A 23,532-nucleotide genomic window follows, 5' to 3' on the forward strand; every position below is an offset into this window, starting at 1 on the left:
TTTAAAATTCATATACTTTCTCCCATTCTTTGAGCAATCTTACGTACAATATCTCTACACAACCTTATAGTTTTAAATTTTTCTCAAAAAAGTTTCAGAGTGTTTGGTGACACTGTTGTGGAGGGAAAATTATCGTTCGCTTCCAAAATGACATTTAAAGCGTGTTTAGGTGATAGTTCAAGCTTAGTTTTGACAAAATAAGCTTGGAAATTCAAACGCCGGCCCAACTCAAAGACTTCGAGACCTTCTTTTTAAAGTTCCACTGAGTCTTTTTTATTTTCTAAAAAAACAAAAAACTTAATTCTTTTTTAAAAACTGGCTTTCAGTCTTACTTAGCATTTCAAATTAGTTTTTTAAGAGTTAAATTTAACGATTAAACTCTTTCGCTCCGAATGACGTCAATGCCTTTCGGAAGAAAAGTAATGAACTAAATAAAACGACATGCAAGCTTTAATTAGATAAACGACGGTAGGCTTATAAATTTAATTTACAATAAAATAACATGAATTGGCTTATTTTGAAAGATTAAATGCTAGGAGTGAATTAAATCACGTTAAGATCTAAACTGATGATTTGAGAATTTGAAACGGTTTAAAAAAATACATATTTCTAAAATAAATAGTCTAAACAAACTATATTTTTGTTTTAAAATATAATATAATTCTAATATATTATTTCTAAATTTAAGAGAACGTTATTTTCTTAAAATATACGCTTTAAGAGCCCAATATTCTATAATCATAATAAATGCTTTCGAAAACAAAAGTTCTCCGTTGCTTTTTTAAATATAATCTCAAGCACTAAACTTTTACGAGGTACATCTCACAAATGAGGAGGGCACTACCGTCAATTTATTTCCCCACTGGGTAAATGTCTGCAAGCGCGCCCAGAGGGTGCGTTTTCAAATCATTTCAAATCTCTCTCTCTCACTGTTCAATCCGATCCCCGAGAACCGCAAGATTGGCCCGATTGAACATAGCGGGAGAAAAGAAAGACGAGAGCAGAGCAGATGAGAAGCTAAGGTTTCTTGGATCTAGACGCTCGGAGAAAAAGCTACGGGTTGGGCGTGCCCGTTGCTTCAGACCCACGTCAACGGAGGAAGCCCCTGCAGGGGGGCTGAGTTGAACGAACGCCTTTCTTTTTGTGTTTGATAGAGAACTTTCTTTTATTTTTTTTTGTTTATTGGTGTCGTTTCTTGGCGAGATGTTATGCCGTAGTCGAGGTGAAATTAGATGTCATTTGGCGACGACAATAGCCGCCAGCCCCTGAGGAGCCCTTCCAGTGTAAGGTCTCAACCTGCATTTTTCTTTCGTTAGATTTTTTGGTACTTGGGTCTTGGTGTTCGCTTGCAGGTTGACCATTTTGTAGCTCACCTTGGCTTGATTGTAGGGTTAATTTTGTTTTCGAATCGCTGCTGTTGCTTTTGGATGATTTTTCTGCTCTTATGAATGATCGCTTGCTTGGAATCTCATGATCTTTATGGTGTTTGCTGGGTCTGATTTCAATCAGCCTGTTGGGGGCCTGCTGTTGCTATTTGCTGGATGCGAAAATATAAGGGTTTCTTTTTGTGTTTCCAAAATGACGTTAATGTGGGAACCAAAAGTTGATTTGTTAGAAATGTTGCTATTCAAGTACTGAGCATGTGAAGAATCAGATTTTTCTATGTAGATCAATGAAGACATCCTTTCGCTCATGGGTACGTTGAGCTTGTGGCCTAAATGTTCTGTAACATCGGATATTAATCTCTCGTGGGAGGAAGATATTCTGTGATTTAAAAAAGGCTCTTCTTTGTTGCTTGTGGGTCTCTGGCAGATTCCATCTAGTGTATCCTGATTTTTGATGTACGATTTTTTCCTTCTAATCTTTTTCTCTCTGAATTTTTAGGGGAAGGGACCATTTGAAGAAGTGCTTGAAATCTTCGGAGATTAGGCCGTGACACATTACGTTGACGGGGAGGATGGGGGCCCCGACTATAAGGAGCCGACGAGTACTTTCTGATGCAAATGCGAGTCAGGGACTGGGAGATTCAATGAGCAGCACTTCTTCAACCACTCAAGGTTTAGGCAATGATGTTACTGTGGATGGTGGAGTTGTTGAGTTTCGCAAGGAGTATGTGAATGCGCTTTTGAATGAGCGGATGAAAGGGAAAACAAAATTTGATTTTAAGGTAAGAAAGTTTATTACGTATTAGGAATTACATCCTTTTCCATCTGGACTTTGGATTTGATGGGATTCGAGAGAAAATATCTTTTATTTTCTTTCATTTTTTGGGTTTCAGGGGAAGTGTGAAATGATGACAGAATATATAAAAAGGCTCCGCGCTTGCATCAAATGGTACCTTGAACAGGAGGAGCTCCATGATATGGAAAGAGAAAAATATGCTGAAACCTGTAAGTTTATTTGAATTATCGATTTGGTTACAACATTCTGCTTTGAGGTCAACAGAATGCTACTGATATGGAATATGCATGCAGTTAAGAATGCCTGCTGAGCCAAATGAATCATAGTCTTGAAGATTTCGTGTAAATCAATGTGTTTTAAAATGTCAATTTAAAATTTTTTCTTATGGGTTCATAGTTGGTGAGATGAACCAAAAGATAGATGAGTTGACTCAAATGGTTGAAGAGCTGAGGAAGAACAATGCGGAGTTGCATGAAACATTTTTGAAGGAAGAAGCTGATAAACTGGTAGGTGTCTTTCATTTATGCAATTATTATGATGCTTACACATGCTAGCGTTCCATGGTAAGGCTCCGATGATGTTAACATCACTACGCTAATAAATTTTTAGGCTTCAGTTGAAGCCTACCAGAAGGAAGTACAAGCTAGAATTACTGTGGAAAAGTCATTGGCATCTATGTCTGAAGAACTTGAGAAATCACATAGACAATTAACAGACGCCAACCAGCAGGTATTTTGCTGATTAAGTCAAGTGCTTCATCAACATATTGCTGATATCTCCCTTCTCTATTCTGTCAATCAGATTGCTGAACTTCATGACATTAACAAAAGGGTACAAGAGTACAACTCTAGTTTGCAGCAGTACAATAGTAGACTCTGCAATGATGCTGCTAGTGCTTCTGCAACAATTGCGAGGATGCAAAATGAGAAAGCTGCAGTTGTGGAAACCCTAAGTGGCATTAGGGCTCATTTGAGTTCAGTGCAGAACCAACTGGCTACTTGTAAAGTAAGTTAATTTCCTTTCTCCCACATTGTTGCCTTTGTGGCTTCAGTTCATTATTTCGTTATCTCTAACTTACCTGGTTCTGGTGTATTCCACGAATTATTTTAAAGGAACATCCTTGAGGAAAGTTGATGCTCTGTCCTTGTTTGGTTTAACTTTTGCACTGACAGCTAAGTTGTGCTTTTATATGCTTAGAGTAGCTTAAGCTGTTTGATTTTATATATTACTGCATGTCGTGTTACAAAGAAGGGGAAGGGTATTTTGGCTCTAGCCTGAAGTAGTTTATGGTGCAGAGCACGGATTGTTAAATTGTTCATCATCTATATATGACTTATTTAATTTAGAGTGGAAGGACACTTGGCATTTTGGGTTATCAACACAATATTAAGCTATGATGGGAATGTTGGTTCTTTATCTGCACAGTTCAGTTCATGAGCATATTATTAAGCTATGATAGAAAAGTTGGTTCTTTATATGCACAATTCAGTATATTGTTGAATACTCCTGGTTGATGATGTGGTATTGCCATACTAGGAATGGTTTGTTTCTCATATATTTTTGAATGAATTCAGGCATGGCAAAAGAAAATGGTGCTGTTTTGACTATTAGCTTTCATCCTTCTTAATGGGTAAAAATAGAACATGGAAAACAATTTGGGGTTAGAAAAGAAAATGAAATATGGAGCCATAAAATGCAATAACATTAATTCTCATCCTTCTTTGTTTGTGAGCTTCATTACTTCTGTATCTGCAGTTGTCCTCTGAACTGTTTGTTTACCTTGTGTTTGTGTACTTCTAAATACTCGGCAGCCACCATGTTTGCCAAACATATAAATTTTAATCGTTAATCTATAACTTCTCTACTTTATTGAATCTTATGCTGTTCGTGTGATTGCATCATCCATACCTGTCCTGGTACTGCACGATGATATTTTCCCTTTTCTTGATCTTGTGCTTTGCTTCCCAAATTGTTGACCAGGATTCACTGCAAGAGGCCACAGATGCTCGAAATTTGGCAAAGGAGGAAGTAGGGCGGCTGACCATAGAGCTACAGCAAGTAAGGGAGGATAGGGATATGCAAAAGGCTAAAGTAAACATTTTGACTGCAGAGGTTGAAAAATATAAAGAATGTACAGGAAAATCGACTTCTGAGTTGGAAGGTTTGATGACAAAGACTAATTGCCTTGAGGTATGGTTTGTATTTCAACTTGTCCCTGAAGCTTACTTGGTTCTGTACTTCTGGCTATAGTTTTTCATATCTGCACTTTTTGATTTGTTAGGAGAGCCATGAATTTCAGATGGAGCGAGTAAGAATGCTTGAGCGACAACTTAAAGCTTGTCGTAAAGAAAAGCAGGTTAGTCATGCTTGTTTTTGTATTATCTTTTCAATCTACAAGTCTTTTCTACGCCCTATGTATTTGAGACTTGGCACAGCCTTGAGGTTAAATTATCTGGAGACTTTCTTAGGTTAGTGTTATTTTTTTCTTTCTAGAATCTGACTTATGTCTTGGTTGATGACTTACAATGAATTTCAAAAGCTAAAGTATTTTTTACTGGTCAACCTTGAATCAGTTTGCTGATTGTGGTTATATGTGGCATTCACAGTTTGAATGTTGGTAATCATTGACTTAGATTTCACTTAAGGATACATGCATGACACTTTTTTTGCTTTATTGCCCTCAAGAACTAACTTGGTTGCCACAAATCAAAATGCAGATGCTAGAAATTTCAGTGTTGGAAATGGACAAGGAGTGTGAAAGTAAGAAAAAAACATTGCGAGAGCTTGAAGATACACTTGCAGAGAAAGAACTTCGTATTTTTGAGGGAGAGTTGGTACGCAGAAAATTGCATAATACCATCCTGGTACTGAAAAACGTTTTTGAAGATTCAAAACTTTCAGTTTCTTCTTTGCTATTGCCATTTAATTTTTACTCATTATCTGTAGGAGTTGAAGGGAAATATACGAGTCTTTTGTAGGGTCCGACCTCTGTTGCCTGAAGATGACTGTGGAGTTGGTAGTGAAATGACTGCTGTAGGATATCCTTCATCAGCAGAGTTGCTTGGCCGTGGGATCGAACTCATCATAAATCCTGGTGATAATATCTTCATCATTTCATTTTTCTGTAATAACAGCTAGTGCAATGTGAAGAATATAACTGGTATCATGATTCCAGATGACATTGACTTTACAGAATTGATAATGAAATATATGAACTTTGTATTTTGCTTGTTTATTTATCTACTTGCTAAAACACTCATGTTTCATCTGTCAGGGCAGAAACACTTGTTCAGTTTTGATAAAGTTTTCAACCATGAGACTTCTCAGGAGGATGTATTCATTGAGATTTCTCAGTTGGTTCAAAGTGCACTTGATGGTTATAAGGTAACTGCATACTTCATTTCACATTCCTTGTCATTCACTAGGGAGATTTTCCTTTTTCAGGTTATGTCTTGTGGAATCACTATTGTATCAAATTTCTTGGCTACAAAGTGTAATTTTATACAAAACGGACTGGATTGAACACTACTTTGTGAATATGCTTGTCGTAGTTGCACAGTGAGCCATTTTATTTGTAATATATGGATATATGTGGTTTGCACTTCTTGCATTCTGATTACACTTTCTTCAATATTGTTTTTGTGTGTGGTTTGCCATGCTTTCTGTCTTTCTTCTTTCTTTCGATGGTCAATTATAATCGAGTACATAAAGTCACCTATCAGTATCTGCTGGCAGGTATCCATCTTTGCTTATGGTCAGACAGGTTCTGGTAAAACTTATACAATGATGGGTGGGACAGACAATCTGGAACAGCAAGGGTTGATACCTCGATCCCTGGAGCAAGTATTTCAAACTAGTCAATCTCTTTCTTCACAGGGATGGACATTTAAAATGGAGGTGGAGCTGTCATTCTTGCTGCTGCTGCTGCTTTTTGTTTTATCAATGTTTCTACCATGCTAGATTTCCTCATTTCTTTGCTTATGGTCTTCCTCTTTTTGTTGATTTATTTTTCACCTGTCTCACAACTGCAGGCTTCTATGCTAGAGATATATAATGAAACAATAAGAGATCTGTTATGTCCTGCTCGTTCTGCTGGTTTTGAAACATCTCGACCAGAAAATGGTGTTGGGAAGCAATACTCAATCAAACATGATGGAAATGGGAATACATATGTGACTGACCTTACGATTGTAGAAGTTTGTAGCTTAGACGAAGTATCCTCGCTTTTGCATCGGGCTGCACAAGGGAGGTAATATTGGAAACTTGGAACATATGTTGCTGTCTATTATGTGTTCGCATACTACATAGATTACATTTCCTTGGCCATATTCTTCTAAACTAGTTGCATACTTCGCACATTATGGTGTGTTAGGAAATAGATTCTTGGTTTGTAATGGTGTTCTACGTTGTCTTAGATCTGTTGGCCGGACACAGATGAATGAGCAATCATCACGTAGCCATTGCGTTTTCACATTACGAATTTCTGGATCTAATGTGGTAAAAATTGTTTTCAGTTATTGGTGCTTATTTGAGTATTCGTTGCATACTTCAAATTGAAGTATTAGATATTGTCTCTTGACAGAACACTGAACAGCAAGTGCGAGGAGTGCTTAACCTTATTGATCTTGCTGGCAGCGAGCGTCTCTCAAAGAGTGGTTCAACTGGGGAACGCTTAAAAGAAACTCAGGTTTTTTTCTTTCAGTTTCAAATTTTGAACACTGTTATGTCATTTTTCCTACGTGTATGTTCTCTAGACAAATGACTAAAGTTGTTTGACTGGAAATTTCTTTAGGCAATTAACAAAAGTCTGTCCTGCTTGGGTGATGTCATTCTGGCCATCGCGAACAAGGAATCTTATGTGCCTTTTAGAAACTCTAAGCTGACATACCTTTTGCAGGTGCAAAAAATTTCTTCCCTGATCTGTTTGGTGCATATTAGAGTTTTGCTATTTTTTTTTTCTTCTTTGCTGTTTCTGAATTTTAACTGTTTACCGGTTCATAGCCTTGTCTTGGGGGTGATTCAAAGACATTGATGTTTGTCAACATTTCTCCTACTCCTTCCTCGGTGAATGAGTCATTATGCTCATTGCGTTTTGCTGCAAAAGTAAATTCTTGTGAGATTGGGGTTGCTCGCCGTCAGACACACATTCGCCCATCTGATGCACGTTTAAGCTATGGTTGAAAAGGTACATTGATTTGGGAGCTGTTTTGCTATTCTAATTGGGTACATTGCCTCGGAGTGCTCTTTTGCTCCATAGTCATTTGCAATTTGAGTTAAGCAAGAAATGGTGGCTGTTTCTTAATGTCTAAATGCATTGTGCAATTTTAGTTTGACTATTTGACTTGAGGAATGTATTTGTTCATCACATACTTGTCAGATGATACTATTTCAGAATGGAAATATTATCAATCAAACCATCAAGCAATTGCAGAACAGTTTATGCTTTCATATTTCATATCAGTATCTTTATCTCGCTACACAAATTATCCTATATACATATTGGGACGATGTACTACACTGGAGTCATTTTTGTATTATTTAGTTAAATTCCTTGGCCTGCCTTAGACATACAATTGTTCCACACACACACACATACAAAATGAATATGAGCATGTCAAGTATATATTTTAGAGATAAAAGTTTATACTATTTACTGAATTCTTTGTTTCCAAAACGCTCGGTAGGTGACTTCTGTGGGCAGTGCTTTTCACCTTCTGGATCCAAGTGTAACTAAAGAACTTATGTTGATGTGGCGTATAGGCCTTATAGGGTCTATCTTTTAATCAAATTTTTGTTTTAGTTCCTATATATATTCTTGCTTCTTGAGTAGTCGGACAATTTTTTCTTTGAGACATCGTTTGTCTAATGAGTGTGCACTTGTCTAAGGTGACTGTAAATTCTGACAGTATGTATGTACATTTTTCAGCTAACGGTGCTAAACTTTCTCAACGAGCAGGATTAATTTTGCCGTCTAGGTAAACATTTGATGCTGTATGGATGTCATCTGATCAATCTGAGGAGAAAAGTGCTTTCTCCCATGGTGTTGTTTGCAATAATGGTGGTCCACCTACTACGACAGCAGAATAATGCACCTGAAGCTTTGAAGGTTTTCGCTTCTGTAGTTTTCCACTGGTGTGGCCGTATAGTTGCTACAGTGTTGTATAGGTGTATCTAACACTTTCTATTGTAACATTATTGTGAAAAGAAATGCATGCAATCCATTTAGGTAATCTTCCAGTGCACTTCCCCGTCCACCGTTGACCAAATCTCATTGCTTTGTAAGGCAAAGCTGTATTATAACGATATCCTTTCTCAAAGTTCCAGGAGTTGTCGATACAATTGTGTTTTTGGTACGTTTCTTGTGGCAATTCCTTGATATCGTAAAGCTTCTGAAAGTTCCAAGAGCTGTCGATTCAATTGTGTTTCTGGTATCGTGGCAATGTCTTGATTTCTTGAAGCATTGATTAATGTCTTGATTTCTTGGAGCATTGATTATATTCCAATAACTCGTTTTATTTCTCTAGGAAACTCCTCTTAGTGTATGCCGATCTAAGGAAAAACACTTCATCGATAGGCAGCTAAACTAGACGGATGAACTTCTCTCACTTTTGTGAAAACGATCTCTATTTTTTCACTTCATTGATAGGCAGCTAAGAAGATGTGTGTGAGAGAGACAGAGAGGGAGAAATGGTATAGGTCTTTCCCTGTTAAACTCCAGTTTGCATGTGGCACTTTAATCAAGCAAACACGACCTCCTCTTCCAGTTTAAGCCATTTGTGCCATCACCTCTTCCAGGATCCTACTGGTCTCCTCGTAGCAAGACTTCGTTTGAGGAACACTGCGCGACTTTATTGCAACCTCCAACTGCCACATTCAAGGGGACGCCAATAGTCAGAGGAAAAAAAATGATGCTTCTTTCTTATAATATCAGCTCAAAATTTTTTGGTAATGTTGCTTCAGATGATTTATTGTACTTGCCTTTTCAACATTGTCAAATAATCTGTTAGCAAGATTGGTAAGTCCTTCCCTTTCGTCTGCCGGAGCTGCGGTAATAACTTTGTCGAAGTCATAGTACATGAATGTGGACTTGAGGCGCAAATACTTTCTTATATATCCCCATGCATCTTGATCTATGATATCCCCCATGCCCAGAAGGTCGAAAGCAGTCTTCTTTAGTCTGTACGCACTGCCCTTGGGCCCAACCTTCGCCATGTAAATTCCTTGTTTGAGAAAAGACCGTGTTCCTGTCTCTTCATTGTTTATTTCTGCAAGCATGTTCATAGGCACAATGTATCAGCAATTTTCTTGTGTGTGTGTGCGTGTCTTTTTCATTTCCTTCATTGGGGGCCTATACATTGCACTAGCATGTCAGTTCCCGTACGGTCCCAAGAGCAAGGGTTGGGTAGAAGCTACTTAATATCATATCCACTGTTTGGGAGTTGGATTGTTCAATCAATTGGGTTGGCATCTCTTTGCCAACTAGCAGCTCAAATAAGGAATGTAAACCAGAGCAGATCCTTCCACTTGGCAAACAATGTTGGGCTTAATACCTTCAAGTTGAAGGAGATCAAGAGTTCAACTACTGTGCATCGTTTGGCATAAACTGCTAAGTCCTGCCTAACCCAGCTCACCTAATAACATCGCGAAAAAGAAAAGTGTTTGTAAACTAAAAGATGTTTTGACACAACTGTCGTGTAAAACATAAGTCCATCCATAGAGATTTTAAAAATTAAGCAGTCCCAAAAGAATCACCTATTATGAAATGCCACTGGCATGACAAATCTCCGAAGAAACCCAAACACCCTCACATGCGGGGATAACGCACATAACCTATAACTTGTATAAGAAAAAACAGTCAGCAAGGTACGAACTGTTAGAAACGGGAGGAAGAGTGTCCAAAAGGCCATCCAACCAGAACCGCCTTCCTTCTTCAGCTAGCGACTTTGCAGTACTCAGCTGGCCGGAGAGTGTGACGGTGGCCAGGCTGAGTGCAGCAGCTCTTCTTGTGGTGTGCGGAGCCCCGTCATCTGTGTCCGGCTTTTGAAGTTGGCTTTGTGCAAGAAACCTTGGGCACCTGCGCCTCCCGGTGCTTACGAGTTTGTTTGGGATGATCCTACTTGCCGACTGAAGAACTGTTTCAGCAGTTCCCCTCATTCTTGCTGTGGGTTGCGGAGGGGATGTGCAGAGGACGCCTCCTCTACCTTCTCTAAATGAATGGTTGGTCGCCACAAGCAGTATGTGGGTCCCCGCTTATCTACTTTGGTGTTTCGGATGTTGAAAATCACATGGCCTGTTGTATGTGGGAAAATAGTTCGTAATACTGTTCTGAAGAGTATTTCGTGCAACTAAATTTGATTCTCATTTATAGATGTTGGTAGATATTGATGCTTTGATCCTATTGTGAGATTTACAAAGCTAATAAAATGTCGAAGTACTAGTTTTCAAAAAATTCAATCGGTCCAAATAAATTCAAAGGTATCAATTTTTTATTCTTTACCGCAATAGTAACTCGATAAAAATGCTTTAGCTAGTTTTCTTCAATCATATCGTAAATATGTTACATATAAAGTGCAACCGGCCAACAGCTTTTCAGATGTCATGGAGAAAATAACAACATTGTAAGTGTCAAAATAAGCACATTCTAATATTAAAGCAGTTCTTTCATGCCTGTGAAGAGGTTGATTTTCATGTATGCGAAATTCCCTCTAAGAAGTCTCGGGAACCGTAATGGCGGGCAACTCCGCAACTCTGTTCCGGTTGAAGCCACCAGAGAGTCGAAGTACAACTAGGTCACTTGGGGATCGGTATTTCTTGGTCCTTTAGACGTTTGCCTGTTTGTACGAGTGTTCGCGTTGTCGCGATGGCCTTTCTTAACCTATGAAAAATGATAACCGGTGAGTAGTTGATGCTTCTCGCTGTCCCTGGGAAGTTGAAAACTCAAAGTATAAGAAGGAAAGGCCGGTCGAAGTGTTCAATCAAAGAGGTGACTCGTTCATCCAACAACCCAAACAACTATGAGCAATCTCTCCTGTAAGATCACCAGATCCTACCATGACAAGACCTTCTCTTTCACATTCTCTCATTTCTCTATTGAGGAAAGCGGGGGAAGCCAGGAACCTCTCAAGTGGAAAGCAAGTGCACGCCAATGTGATCGTTTCAGGACTTCACTTGGACGCCTTGGACGTAGCTCTTACTGCAATGTATGCGCTTTGCGGCGACATGATCGTCGCCGAAACGCTGTTTGAGAAAATGGGTACTAAGAATTCATATGCTTGGAACTGCATGATTAGAGGGTATGCAACAAATGGGCATCCTCGAAAGGCTTTTCTGTGGTACGAAAGAATGAATTGTGAGGGGATTCCTGCTGATAATTTCACATACCCATTCTTGTTCAAGGCTAGTTCATGCCTATCCGCCATTAAAGAAGGGAGGAAGTTCCATCTCGATGCGAGGAATGATGGGTATGAATTGAATCCGATTGTGGCCAACTCGATTTTGGATATGTACATGAAGTGTGGTTGTCTGAGCGACGCACGCCAGTTGTTCGACACAATGCCCGTGCGGACTGTGGTATCCTGGAACACTATGATCTCCGGGTATTTTCAGAATGGGCATTCTGAGGAAGCTTTGATGATGTATGATTTGATGAAAGATACTGCTGTTGATTGCGATGCTGTAACTTTTGTTGGTGTTCTGCCAGCTTGTTCACAGTTGCAGAATTTGCAGAAAGGGAAGGAAATTCACGAATTAGTTGACTCATTGGGACTTGCTAATGTCCTGTCAGTGAAAAACTGTTTGATAGATATGTATGCAAAGTGCGGATGTTTAAAGGATGCGCGCCATATCTTCGATGCGATGCCCAAAAGAGATGTTGTCTCATGGACAGCCCTGATTGATGGCTATGTCCAGAAGGGCGAGATTGACAATGCACTTTCACTCTTCTGCGAGATGCAAATCTCAAATGTAAGGCCCAATTCACTGACTCTATCCTGCCTTCTGTCCGGTTGCGCAAGTGCTTCTTTCTCAAACTACGGGAAATGCATACATGGTTTCTCAGTTAGGAACGGACTACATTCAGATGTTTTTGTAGAAACTGCATTGATTGACATGTACTTGAAGAGTGGAAATCTCGATGTTGGGCATCGCTTGTTCATGAATACTTCTAGAAGGAGAACTGTTCCATGGAATGCGATCATCGGTGGGTATGCACAAAATGGGCTAGCAACGGAAGCTGTGGCTCTTTTTAAGCAAATGCTTTTGGAGAAAGTGGATCCCGATCGTGCAACGGTGGTGTCAGTTCTACCTTCATATGCCAGTATAGCAGATTTAAAACAGGGAGAGAACATGCATTGCCATTTAATCAAAACGGGGTTCAGCTCAGCCATGGAAATCAGCACAGGGCTCATTGATGTGTATATGAAGGGTGGCAGCCTAGACTCTGCACGCATGCTCTTCGATGGAATGAGCAAGAGGGATGTCGTCGCCTGGAGTGCAATCATTTCAGGCTACGGGATGCATGGCGATGGGCAGGCTGCTGTTTGCCTGTTCAATCAAATGATAGAGTCTGGCTTAGATCCAAATAAAATCACTTTTACATCAATAATACAAGCTTGCAGCCATGGTGGACTATTGGAAGAGGGCTTGGATATATTTCGGTTCATGATGAAGAATTATGATAGGGAGCTCACTGCTGATCACTATGCCTGTGTTGTTGATCTGCTTGCTCGTGCTGGTCGACTCGAGGAAGCGCATGAGCTGATCAGAGGAATGCCGTTCTCTCCCAACTATGCAGTGTGGGGTGCTTTGCTTGGTGGCTGCTCGCTGTATGGGGATGTTGAGCTTGGCGAATTGGCAGCTAACCACCTATTCCAAATGGAACCAGAGAACACAGGAAACTACGTCTTGCTCTCTAACGTCTATGCTGCAGCAGGGAGGTGGGAAGACGCAGAGCGTTTAAGAGGTTTGATGAGAGAAAGGGGGTTGAGGAAGACCCCCGGATGCAGTATGATAGAGTTGAAAAGAAATATTGCCTGCCAAGTTGCAAACGAGTACTGAAAGAAAAGCGTGTGGAAAGCGGCTCACATGTTTCTGGAATTTCTTGTACAACATGAGACCCTGATCTCAGGGTCATGGAAGTCAATCTCCTCCCCCACAGAATTTCAACAGCTCTGTTTGTGGCACCCTCGCCCTTGATTTTGATGTGCCATAAAAGTCCCCAACATATCAATCAGTTTTCCTTTTGTGGTATCCTCGTCCAGATTTTCATTGCCCTGTAGGGTTCCAAAAAATGCGAGTGACCAAGATTAAACAAGATCTCTTTTTGGGCAACAAAGGATTTAAGCTTATTGGCGGTTTTTACACCAAGATTCAGAAAACTTCGGTCGTTTTGTTTAATATTCATCATACTCCCTTTGAATAGAATGAGAAAAGTAGGGAGAACTTCGCTCAGTTTTTTTCTTATCGCATGAGGGTGATTTCACGCTATCGCAGAACAAATTATCTACTGCACGTAGAATGGCCTGGGAAAGAAATGGAAGCATTACCTCTTACGAAAGGTTCTCTGGATGGCATAAAGGCGTCAAAGGGAGGCGCTTTGTAAAAGATTTAGTTACAGCATTGTAGGGTTTACCCTTAAAAAGGGGACCCTTCCAGAAATTCTCCAAAGCCTGGGCCAAACCCAGGCCTTAGAGGGGGTTTGGAAATAGTTTTCAACCAGCAATTGACGCGCCTCGGTTTAACCTCACTAGCTGCGTCATTGCCCCAAGCGCAAAGATACCCTCTACTTCCCCCTATCAAGTAATTTTATACTCTCTCCCGCCCCCTTCCATCTCGTCATCCATCGATACAGGACTAAACCCCGACCTACTTCCATCTAGTCACTCGCCAAGACAGGACTAAATATTCAAGCGCCAGTTAGGCAGTTACCCCTCAAAACGACCACCGCCTCTTCCCGCTTCTTCTGTCGGCTGTCTGCGCGTTCGGCTCTTGCCCCATCGCGCGACCTTCTGCAACAAGAAACACACAAACGAATCATGCTCACTCGCCGATGTTCATGTCGCCGTGAAATTGCTTTGAAGGAGCTACGACAGAAATCTGGTTGCCCACTCCTGATGTTTTCAATAAGGAACTACCGAATGGAGATTCTGCTTTTCCTTACACTTACCGGTTTATGCTATCGGAGAGAAACAGGGACATCGCAACTTTTGATCCTCTCTGAATTGAAGGCTTTATATGCAGGCCTCTAACCAGGTCAAAAAACTGCTGAATGTATATGCTGGAAATGGAGATTCAATTGGTGAATTTCTTTTTCTCTTTTCTCGGTTTAAAAATTCATATGGTAAGATTAGTTGCGTCCCTGTCGATGCAACAACTTGCAACCGCGTCTGCTGGTTTCGGTGCAGATGGGTATTCCTTGTGTATCAACACCAATGGATCCGGCGGTGCTGTCTTGGTAAAGAACTCTTCAAATTTCTTGTGTGGGTTGAGCTCTAAGAAGGGGACCCTGGGATTAAGCACTTCTCACAATCTTGGCATTTGTCCTGAAAACTTGCATATAAGATGCATTATTTGCTTTTCATATTGCGTTTCTCTCAGATTAATTGAAGCTTCAACATTCAACCGTAAGTTTATGACTTATGCTTACTGTGCGTTTCCCACGCAAATAATTTCCGCAAATTCCTGCTCGAGCTTGCTCTCAATTAGATAGCTGTGGATATGTGAAACTATGTTTCTATGACATCCTTATGAAAAATTGGTTCATCAACCAGAAAGGCAGAAACTTGGACATTCTTCGTACCTGTGACCACATTTGTTTGTAAAAAACAAAAAATATGTTTGAATTTGATTCACTAATGTGAAAAAACCCCATTTTGGGATTGATCCTGCTTCCTGCGAACCATGAAGAAGCATGGTTGCCTGCATTTTGCATCCGTACTCCCGAGCTAGTTCAAATAATTCTGTATAAGAAGCCCGATCATACTGTTTAGATGCTCTTGTCCTATGACATCAAGCTGCTCAAGTATTTCGTATTTGTGAGCAATTGGTGAGGAATAGCTTTCAGAAATTTAAACGTTAGAAATATTGATAGATCCTAGTGGTATGACAAATAGAATAACATAATTTGGCACGAGTGCTTACCGACTCCTTCTAATTGGTTCAGCCTGTGAACAAACTGACCATTCTACAATGTAAATTTGATTGATCTTTTGGTGCTGTATTCAACCAAATCATTACTGTTTTCATAATATGAATTTGATCTTTGCCTTTTCACTGCTGAAGATAGTTGAAACTGCAGGTTCTTGGAAGGGGAAGCGCACTCGCAGAAATGCAATTTGAACGACTCTGGAGAGAAAAGATCCTAAAAGCCCTTTCCTGAATTCTGTTATTATGTGAATGTGGTTGTGTTCTTAGTTTTGTCATCTGTGAAACTTGACTGATGCCAAATGCTCATTCTTCCACTGCATTGAGAACAAAGTAAATTTCTCATCCTGTGAAATTTCGTGAATGACTCGAGAACCTTCACAGTTGTACAGGCTGCCAATCACGGATTAGGAAAGATCAGACTGCCGTTATCGTGTGATCATGCAGACGACTTGTGAATAAATTTCAATGCGGGATCTTGCGCAGACTTTGTTCGAGCAACATCGTTCATGTTGTCCCTGTAAGTTGATTTGTTTTTAATGGAAAAGGAATGAATATCGTTTTCATTTTCATTAAATCTTTTTAATAAAATTTTCGACCTATATAACGGAAGATGGAAAAATGCAATCAGCACGAGGAATTTTCAGCACGAGGGCCAATTCTGAAACCAAAGTTATAAAATTTTATCCTAAAAAATCCTTCCAAGGATATTTGTGGTCATTCTGAGCCTAGAACCACGCCTGCTGGAGGATTTTCCTCCCGCATTGCGTTATGAATGAGCTGTAGTCATTCTCTGTTCTGGAAAATCAGTGTTGTTTCCCTCTTTATACAACAGAAATACTCATGCACTCTTGTCAGTATGGGCTTATTTATAATAAATATTGGTTTTTAGTAGAAACATTGGCAAACTTGTTTGGTACGTCGCCTGCCTGCCACAAAACAGAACCGCTAATGTGCTAAATCGAATTTATGAAGAATTTTGTTCCCCACTGACCTGTCCAGCCATTTCGGGAGCCATACATATGGTAAAATCGCGAAGCTGCTGATTACATATCTGATCGTATGGTACTCATTGTAGTTGAGACTTGAGGTGCTAAAAATGGTTAGGCAAGGAGTCTCCAGATTTCACTACTTCGAAGTTGTTTTGGCTAAATCTGATCGTGTAGATATGACTCGTCTGGTAGATTTGATAAGAACAGATTCTCCCATTGTCTTTTTAAATTGGAATATATGATTTTCGAGCTATAAAATTGTGTCATTTCAATAGTTGCTAAATTAAGCTCGTCGGGTTTCAGCAATAATTTAAATCTCAGCTCTTATTACCACATTGCTGAGCGCATCTTTTACAAAATTATATGAATCAATCATATGAACCGGTGGTGCTTATCTGCAATTCTACACATTTGCACTTAAACTTTTGTTCGATCGGTTATTGATTTCCAATAATTATTGGCGGGGAAGGGATAAAACATTTTTAAAATGTCATTCTGCAGTTCAAACAGTACATTCTTATTTCTAACTCAAAGCAGGTGACTTGAATCATTTGACCCAAAGAAAAGAAAAAGATATCGATGTGATCTTTAACATCAACGCCATCTATTGTTTGATCGTGATTGACCGTGCGTTCCCGCATGAGATTGCTTGTTTGAAAATGAGTGGAGAACAGGCGGTGAGAATGGCAGCAACTAATTGTGCAAGTTCTGATATGGACAGAGTGATAAAAAAATCATGCATGTGGCCGCTTTCTTCTTTTCTTTCTCCTTTTTTTGGTCAAAATTTTGCAATAATCTGATCCCAGATTGGTTTCTTCTCCAGCTGGTTGAGGGTATAAAAACCATTCATTATGAGTTGGCTTGAACTAGTGGTTGATGAGTCCACCTCAAAATATATATACACATATCTTATTTTAAATAAATATGAAAACTATGTGAACAAATTACACCCCATCCATTTAACCGATAATTTACAAAGCTTCACATGCATGTTATATATATATATATATATATAAAAGGAAAAATGTTTGAAAGAGATTTAAAACAACATGTCTTAAGCCTCCCTTTCTATATTGCTCCTTTTCTATATTCGTAATGTACCTTTTTGAGTTGAAGGCGGATGATGAGAATGAGGGATGACCAACAAACCTTATGACGACAACACCTTCATAAAGCAGGGGCAGATATCCAAAATCTTTAACTTAACCCTTCACGCATTATTGCCACTACTTACAACATGTGGTAATTATACATTTTAAGGGTACAGCTTCTCTTGTTTGCACAAACATTGAGTTGAATGATTGAAGGGGCAGATCACTTAATAGAACTTAAAATAAGAAGAGATCCATTCACCGGAAAAGGGAAAATAACATGACAGTTTGGATGGTGATGGAGGCCCAACCAGAGTTTACTTGTGAAGAGGAGGAAGACCCATCAACGTTTTGTCCCTCCTTGTCATTAAAGAAAAGCGACGCACATGTTATTTCAGGATAAAGCCTTGTTATAAATAGGAAAAAGTTTTCTTGGTCACAAATGATAACAAGGTTTTATTTTGATCAGATGCTGGTTGCAGCCGACTTGGTTGACATGTATATGGCCAAATGCGATAAAAAAGTAATCGAGGGATTCTAAGATGTAACTGCACATAAAGTTTGTAAATGCGGCTTCTTCTGGATGTCAATTGCACCTCTTCATCATACTGTGCTTGTTTGAAAATAAAATGCAGAGACATGATTGCCATGATCGGATTCTCAGAAAATACGTATAAATTGTCAGATATATCTGCGTAAGGCATGATATTATAACAGGGAATTTGAAGATTTTACCATTGATGCTTCTGCGTCATCACATATTGCAAAATCGACAAAAACAGATTACGTACGGAAGCAAAAGAAGGTAGAAAAGGAAAGGATGGCAGATATTTTCTTCTCTCCTCACTCACTGCTGTCCTAACACAATAGGACGAAGTTGAACAATTGACAACCTAATCCCTAAACCTAAAGTGGGTCCGGTCTTCAACCTGACAAGACATGGATAATCGAGAAGATATTATAACTAGAATATTGAAAAAGAGGAATCCATGCTTATGATTGGCTCAGTGATGATGACACAGCCATTGGTTCTTATAATCCTCTGGATCAGCATCTGGCGTCGGCTCCTCGAAATTGTGTTAATTCATATGTCATCAAGAATTTCTAGTTCGGTTTCCAACGATTGAAGAAATCTGTAAACCACAAATAAAAGTATTTACAGATATATTGAAAAGCGTTGCCTACTTGCTTTTCATACAATCAAGCATCTTAAATTGTAATTATTTTAGGTGTAAACAAAGGTATGACAGGTCAAAATCCACTAAATCGAATGCTGTGGCCCCTGATTCCTCCTCTGCATGTTTGTGCTCAATGAATTTAGACTGGGAATACTAAGTCATCAAAAAGCAAGTGGGGTGTTTTTGTGTTTGTTTATCTACGTTCTTTACTCCTTTTTCATGGGCTAGGCTTCATTTCAAGTTGGCAGTCGCGATGCATCCAAAATCATTGTTTATTGTTGGGTAGTGGGAAGGATAAAGGCGCATCTGTAATACGTGAGCACCCTCTCATCGTAACCACCTGTTGAAGGTGGGAAAGAGAAAAACTATGGATTCCTGATCCCGACTACCAACCACAAAACCCCCCTCTGCCGACTCTTCCCCTCCCCTATAAATTCTAGGCCTTCTCTTGCCTGCCCAAAGTTCTGAAATATTTGGTGGGTGTTCATCATGGAGTCTCAGGCGCAGCTCCAAAAGTTCAGGGTCCTCAGAGTAGAATCAGAAGAGTCATGGGAATTCTTCCTGTCTCAAGCCAAAGATCAATCCTGCCCTGTAAATCATTAGATCTTTTTCTCTCCTGCCGTCTTTCTCTGTCGAGATTCTCATCCATCAATTCTCTGTTCCAGGTTGTGGTTCACTTTACTGCATCTTGGTGTGCGCCGTCTATTGCTATGAAGCATTTCTTCGAGGAGCTGGCTCTGAATTTCCAAGATATTCTCTTTCTCTTGGTCGATGTTGATGAAGTCAAGGTACCCTGCATTTCCCAAATCACGAGAACCACAATTCATCTTTCATAATATTGATTGCTTAATCACTGCATGACCCAAATTTTGTCAACCATTCAACCGGCAATCTTGATTTATATACGTTAACAAATTCAACCATGTGTGCCAACATATGTTTTCAACAAGAATTGCTCTAGCCTCTAAAATCAACCACTTACGGTAGTGATTTTCAAAGCCGAAACAGAAGGTGGTGTATCTTTATGCCAAAATAATGCGTGTTTCCTTGTATATATCAGGGGGTTGCATCGAAGATGGAGGTAAAGGCTATGCCAACATTTATATTCTTTAATGGGGCAAACCAGGTGGATAAGATCGTCGGTGCTAATCCAGATGAGATTAAGAGAAGGGTTGCGTCGTTTGCTCAGTCTTTTCGTGCACATAGTTAAGACTCGATGCGTGTCTTTTACGTCTGCTTACATGGGGAAGTGTTCACATGGCTCTGCGGACCTTGTATTGATGTGTTATGTATGTTTAATATGTAAAGTTCGTACATAATATGGTGTAAACTTGGTATTTTATTTGTTTATTTATGAATATTTAACCTGATATCGATTTGCTCGAGAACTTCGTCTCCATTCCTATGCTTTCGTGAGAGGCGTGTGAATTTAGAATGCGAGGAAGAATATACTCGATATTATATTTGGTGTTAGGAGAGAAGATCACTTCCTTGTTTCTAAATAAGCCGCAAGTTTATTTTCTTCTTTTTTTCAAATTTTCTCGTCTATTGTGCTTTATAACTATAAATGTCTTTCGCGCAAGGGGGGAATCCAATGCTTTCATAATAATCGTAAATTTCAATAAAGTAACTATAATTATGGTCACCACGTAATAGGTTCTATAAAACCCAAAACCGCCTGTGCATGTGGACTACGAGAAGGTTCGGGAGATGTTGAAGTGAGCATTAAAGGGGAAGACACAATCAAATCAGTTATGTTCAGAATATTAATTTGATATCAGACCTGAGCTCTTGATCCATAACCCGGCCCTTGAATATAGCATCCAGATACAAAGTGTGACTATTCTTCCCGAATTACCTTTGTGTTTGATTGTAGTTGTATGAGCATGCATGCGTGAATGAAATTTCACTCGCCCAATACATCTCAAAAGAGAAATTAAAGGTTACGAACCTTGGAGAAAAGCTGTAGTAAAACATAGCCAGGCATTGAAACTTAAAAATGCTACAACTTCAGGGGCTACTTTTTCTGGGTATCCTACTTTTTTCAGAAAGATTATATCATCTATCAATCGATAAAAATACAAAGGACTCTGTACTGCATCAGGATATTAATAATATATTTTTTTTTTGTGAAAGAATTTTGAATACAAGTACACAGCAGGTGCCTACGAATCCCGGCTGATACGACTAAGATGAAAAGTGATATATATCTAGAGTATTGCTAGGGTCTTGGCCCGCAGGTTTAACTATATGATGCCGGCTGTTGGCCGGGCCATATCCCCTGACACGGGCCAAAACTTTTTGTCAGTCGTGTTCTGGACGGAACTTCCTCGTGGGCTCAAACAGAAGCTTGGATAATAGGCTTCACCCTCTATCCGTGCTTGTAGCCCGGTTATAGGTGATGGCTATGGACAGTGGGGCTGCCTCTATGGCTCTGGTTTGGCGTCTGTGTGCATCAGTTAGAGCAATACTGTGTACAGATGTAGGTGACCACTATAAAAGATGAATGACTGCAAATCCATGGCTGGCAGACTGTGAGTCTTTGGTTACGTTCCTCTGCGGACTAGTGGGGATTCAGTCCTTTTCAGCGATGACAGTGTCCCTCCTAGTCTATTCTTCTTACTGTGGCCTACGGACCTCGGGTTTGTCGATGTTCAGGTCGTGGGGCAACTGAGAACAGCAGTGTTGTGTAAATACTCTCCTGTGTTGGAAAGGGCAGTCTTGAAGCTCATCCGCACCATTTTCCATCAGTGTGATATCTGGCATGTCAGACACAGAGCCCACTCAGTCCTTTTACGTTCGTTTACAGTCTGCTCATTTTCCGAAGATAGACATGCAGTTCAATTTTCCAAATTACGGATGTAGGGATCATAGGCCAAGTTGTAGCTTAGCTGGGTGCTTTATGAGCGACGTTGTTCTAATTAAGCTGGTTTCTGCACTTGCAACTCCACTTTAATATAGAAATCAGAAAGTCTGACGAGCAGGGTACGTCTGATTCCATCCTCATTTAATTCCCTCGATTGAGATTAGTCTCATGTTATGGTCATTAATGCGTCTCTCGTTTGGACCGAGCTATCGGCTTTAGCTATATCTGAAGTTACTTGGACATTGAAAGGAAATGATAGACGCACTTTTGTCCCTCTGGGAAAGGGGTACAGTGGAATCTCCACCTGCAATTCCGTAAGTACAGTCCCCTTTTTAGCCTTTTGGCATTTTTCCTTTGCTTTACTCCATGTGTTTTCCCGTGACCCCATCTCTGCTTTTTACCACTCTTTACTTAGAGGGAGACAGACAGAGAGGCGTTCCAGAGGGAACTGCCGTTTCTCTTCTCCCCTCCAAGAGGAGCCATTAACTCGATCTATCATTTCAATTTTCTTCTGTTGAGGAAGTGAAGAAAGAGAGACGAGGAAGAAGAAGCAACTAGAAAGGGAGTTACGAGTTCTGCAAGGGGGTTGGAAGTGAGGAGGGCTAACGAAAATGTGCTATGTGGGGAAGGCTTCAAAGATCTTCATAGGGATAGTAGTGGTTCTGGTGATTGTGGGAATGATAGTGGCGTTCCGTTGGGTCCGCCACGAGCCCAACCACAAGAGCCGCCAACAACAATGTGAAGGCAACAGGTGCTCCCCTCCATCTTTCTACCCTCAACCCATCCCAGCAACCGCAGCAGCAGCACCACCCTTTAGCACTCCTACGCCCCCTGGCCCTCAAGCTGGTAGCGCCCTTAGTCCAGTGCCTCCTTGAGCCAGGTACCCCCACCTTCCCCTTGTCTTCTTTCCTCCTCTTTTTCTTGTACAAAGCCTCTCTCTCTCTCTGGCAATCCTTCTTTGGCATTGGAGGGTTTGTTTAGATCTGTTTTTTCATTTGTCTGGATGTTGGTGTTGATTGCTTTTGGGGCTTGAGATTGTGAGGTGATAATGCATGGGTTGTCTTAATAGTTTCAGTTTTGGGTCTCACTTTTCATGCTTGATGTAAATGGCCGTGAAATTTGAGAATGTGCAAATGAGGGCCTTTTCTTTAATTTGATACTTTCAGTTTTAGGTCTCAATTTTTATGCTTGATGTAACGGGGGTTTTATTTGAGAATGTGCTGATTTGCCGCTTGTTTGGTCTCACTGAGGGCGAACTTCTCATGATTAGTACACTGAAAGCTACTGACTAACAAATGAAAGTGATGTTTTTGGGGGCCGAGTTAAGAAGCACTGTTTGCTTTCATGTCCTGACATTATCCACGCTGTAATCTGTGTGTTATTGGGCGTCCGAGCTCACCCAGAGGCTTACCACCGTGGAAGATGAGCCAATTTGAGCTGAGTTACTTAAACTGAAACCCGCTGTGCCAAATTTTGTGCTGGCATTCCAATTGGAGTTTTAGGAGGCTGAGCAATTTGTGGCTTTTTTTTTCCCAAACGGAACTAAAGTTCTATGCGGCATATTTGAATCCCCATCTGAATTGACAGGAGAGGGAAAAAGGAATGAGAATGAAGATTCATTGAAATTTTTTATTTCATTTCAATTGCTCTTAATCTAAGATCAATCATGCAAGTCTTGATCTGATCTGAAGAAATGTTCTGAACAATACCTTAGGATTCAAGTCTTCTGTATTATATAAAACTCAAAGTTACCTAACAGCTTCCAGTTTGAACACCTAGTATTGAAATGTATAATATGTACAAAGTAAAAAAAAAAAGAAAAGAAAATGAAGAGACAGGTCATCCCCATTTACCAATGGTAGATGATTTATAATCGCTTCTACTGAGTAGTGATTTTGAGACTGGTCGCTTTCATCCACCGCATGTTGGCCAATTTGTTTCATGAAGGAGCAGCAGGTGGTCAGTAATTTAGCCGGCTACCTGCAGTTCGTGATTGTCCGTTGTGCCCACACTGACACACCATCTGATCCTGATGGTCTGCATGCCGTGGCCTTTTCCATGAAAAATCTGGGAAGATCTGCGTC

At 40.1% G+C, this 23,532-nt stretch overlaps 4 protein-coding genes and 1 non-coding gene across 8 annotated transcripts; 3 read left to right on the forward strand and 2 right to left on the reverse strand.

Moving 5' to 3' along the window:
• Positions 1-915: 915 nt before the first annotated feature.
• On the forward strand, positions 916-8,520 carry LOC116250568 (kinesin-like protein KIN-14D). Of its 4 annotated transcripts, none has more exons than XM_031624305.2 (18): positions 916-1,288; positions 1,885-2,167; positions 2,279-2,390; positions 2,578-2,687; positions 2,791-2,910; positions 2,983-3,186; positions 4,162-4,371; positions 4,463-4,537; positions 4,899-5,045; positions 5,128-5,275; positions 5,456-5,565; positions 5,917-6,078; positions 6,213-6,430; positions 6,597-6,678; positions 6,764-6,868; positions 6,974-7,078; positions 7,183-7,366; positions 8,108-8,520. In XM_031624305.2, exons 2-17 carry the CDS (start codon positions 1,958-1,960, stop codon positions 7,360-7,362), a joined length of 2,298 nt encoding a protein of 765 aa, XP_031480165.1. In that variant the 5' UTR covers positions 916-1,288; positions 1,885-1,957; the 3' UTR covers positions 7,363-7,366; positions 8,108-8,520. The 4 variants fall into 4 exon arrangements, with proteins under 4 accessions (XP_031480165.1, XP_031480147.1, XP_031480156.1 ...); XM_031624287.2 differs by having other exon boundaries at positions 916-1,283; XM_031624296.2 differs by having other exon boundaries at positions 916-1,283; positions 8,138-8,520.
• Positions 8,521-8,754: 234 nt separating this feature from the next.
• Positions 8,755-10,392, reverse strand: LOC116250588 (photosynthetic NDH subunit of lumenal location 3, chloroplastic-like). Its single transcript, XM_031624331.2, has 3 exons — positions 10,053-10,392; positions 9,160-9,446; positions 8,755-9,045 (listed from the first exon to the last, which is right to left on the reverse strand). The coding sequence occupies exons 1-3, from the start codon at positions 10,333-10,335 to the stop codon at positions 8,947-8,949; spliced, it is 669 nt and encodes a 222-aa protein (XP_031480191.1). The 5' UTR covers positions 10,336-10,392; the 3' UTR covers positions 8,755-8,946.
• A 215-nt stretch (positions 10,393-10,607) lies between these two features.
• LOC116250582 (pentatricopeptide repeat-containing protein At5g39350) lies at positions 10,608-13,428 on the forward strand. Its single transcript, XM_031624318.2, has one exon. The coding sequence runs from the start codon at positions 11,233-11,235 to the stop codon at positions 13,234-13,236; it is 2,004 nt and encodes a 667-aa protein (XP_031480178.1). The 5' UTR covers positions 10,608-11,232; the 3' UTR covers positions 13,237-13,428.
• A 375-nt stretch (positions 13,429-13,803) lies between these two features.
• Positions 13,804-13,955, reverse strand: LOC116246506 (U4 spliceosomal RNA). Its single transcript, XR_004170694.1, has one exon. It is a non-coding gene; the product is annotated as a U4 spliceosomal RNA (small nuclear RNA).
• Positions 13,956-18,845: 4,890 nt separating this feature from the next.
• On the forward strand, positions 18,846-22,693 carry LOC116250596 (thioredoxin-like protein CXXS1). Its single transcript, XM_031624342.2, has 3 exons — positions 18,846-19,173; positions 19,248-19,370; positions 19,643-22,693. Exons 1-3 carry the CDS (start codon positions 19,072-19,074, stop codon positions 19,790-19,792), a joined length of 375 nt encoding a protein of 124 aa, XP_031480202.1. The 5' UTR covers positions 18,846-19,071; the 3' UTR covers positions 19,793-22,693.
• The last annotated feature ends 839 nt before the right edge of the window (positions 22,694-23,532 follow it).

This window comes from Nymphaea colorata, chromosome 1 (assembly GCF_008831285.2).
Source record: "Nymphaea colorata isolate Beijing-Zhang1983 chromosome 1, ASM883128v2, whole genome shotgun sequence".
Classification (NCBI taxonomy): Eukaryota; Viridiplantae; Streptophyta; class Magnoliopsida; order Nymphaeales; family Nymphaeaceae; genus Nymphaea; species Nymphaea colorata.

Bases quoted from the DNA above. Each gene is read 5' to 3' on its own strand.
- LOC116250568 (XM_031624305.2), top strand. From the start codon at position 1,958: ATGGGGGCCCCGACTATAAGGAGCCGACGAGTACTTTCTGATGCAAAT. The intron at 5,566-5,916 runs GTAACTGCATAC...ATCTGCTGGCAG, and splicing joins GTGCACTTGATGGTTATAAG to GTATCCATCTTTGCTTATGG. The intron at 6,869-6,973 runs GTTTTTTTCTTT...AAATTTCTTTAG, and splicing joins AACGCTTAAAAGAAACTCAG to GCAATTAACAAAAGTCTGTC.
- LOC116250588 (XM_031624331.2), bottom strand. From the start codon at position 10,335: ATGAGGGGAACTGCTGAAACAGTTCTTCAGTCGGCAAGTAGGATCATC. The intron at 9,447-10,052 runs GTTCGTACCTTG...ACATGCTTGCAG, and splicing joins TCTTCCTCCCGTTTCTAACA to AAATAAACAATGAAGAGACA. The intron at 9,046-9,159 runs GCAAGTACAATA...TGAATGTGGCAG, and splicing joins TATTTGACAATGTTGAAAAG to TTGGAGGTTGCAATAAAGTC.
- LOC116250582 (XM_031624318.2), top strand. From the start codon at position 11,233: ATGACAAGACCTTCTCTTTCACATTCTCTCATTTCTCTATTGAGGAAA.
- LOC116250596 (XM_031624342.2), top strand. From the start codon at position 19,072: ATGGAGTCTCAGGCGCAGCTCCAAAAGTTCAGGGTCCTCAGAGTAGAA. The intron at 19,174-19,247 runs GTAAATCATTAG...TCTCTGTTCCAG, and splicing joins CCAAAGATCAATCCTGCCCT to GTTGTGGTTCACTTTACTGC. The intron at 19,371-19,642 runs GTACCCTGCATT...TGTATATATCAG, and splicing joins TCGATGTTGATGAAGTCAAG to GGGGTTGCATCGAAGATGGA.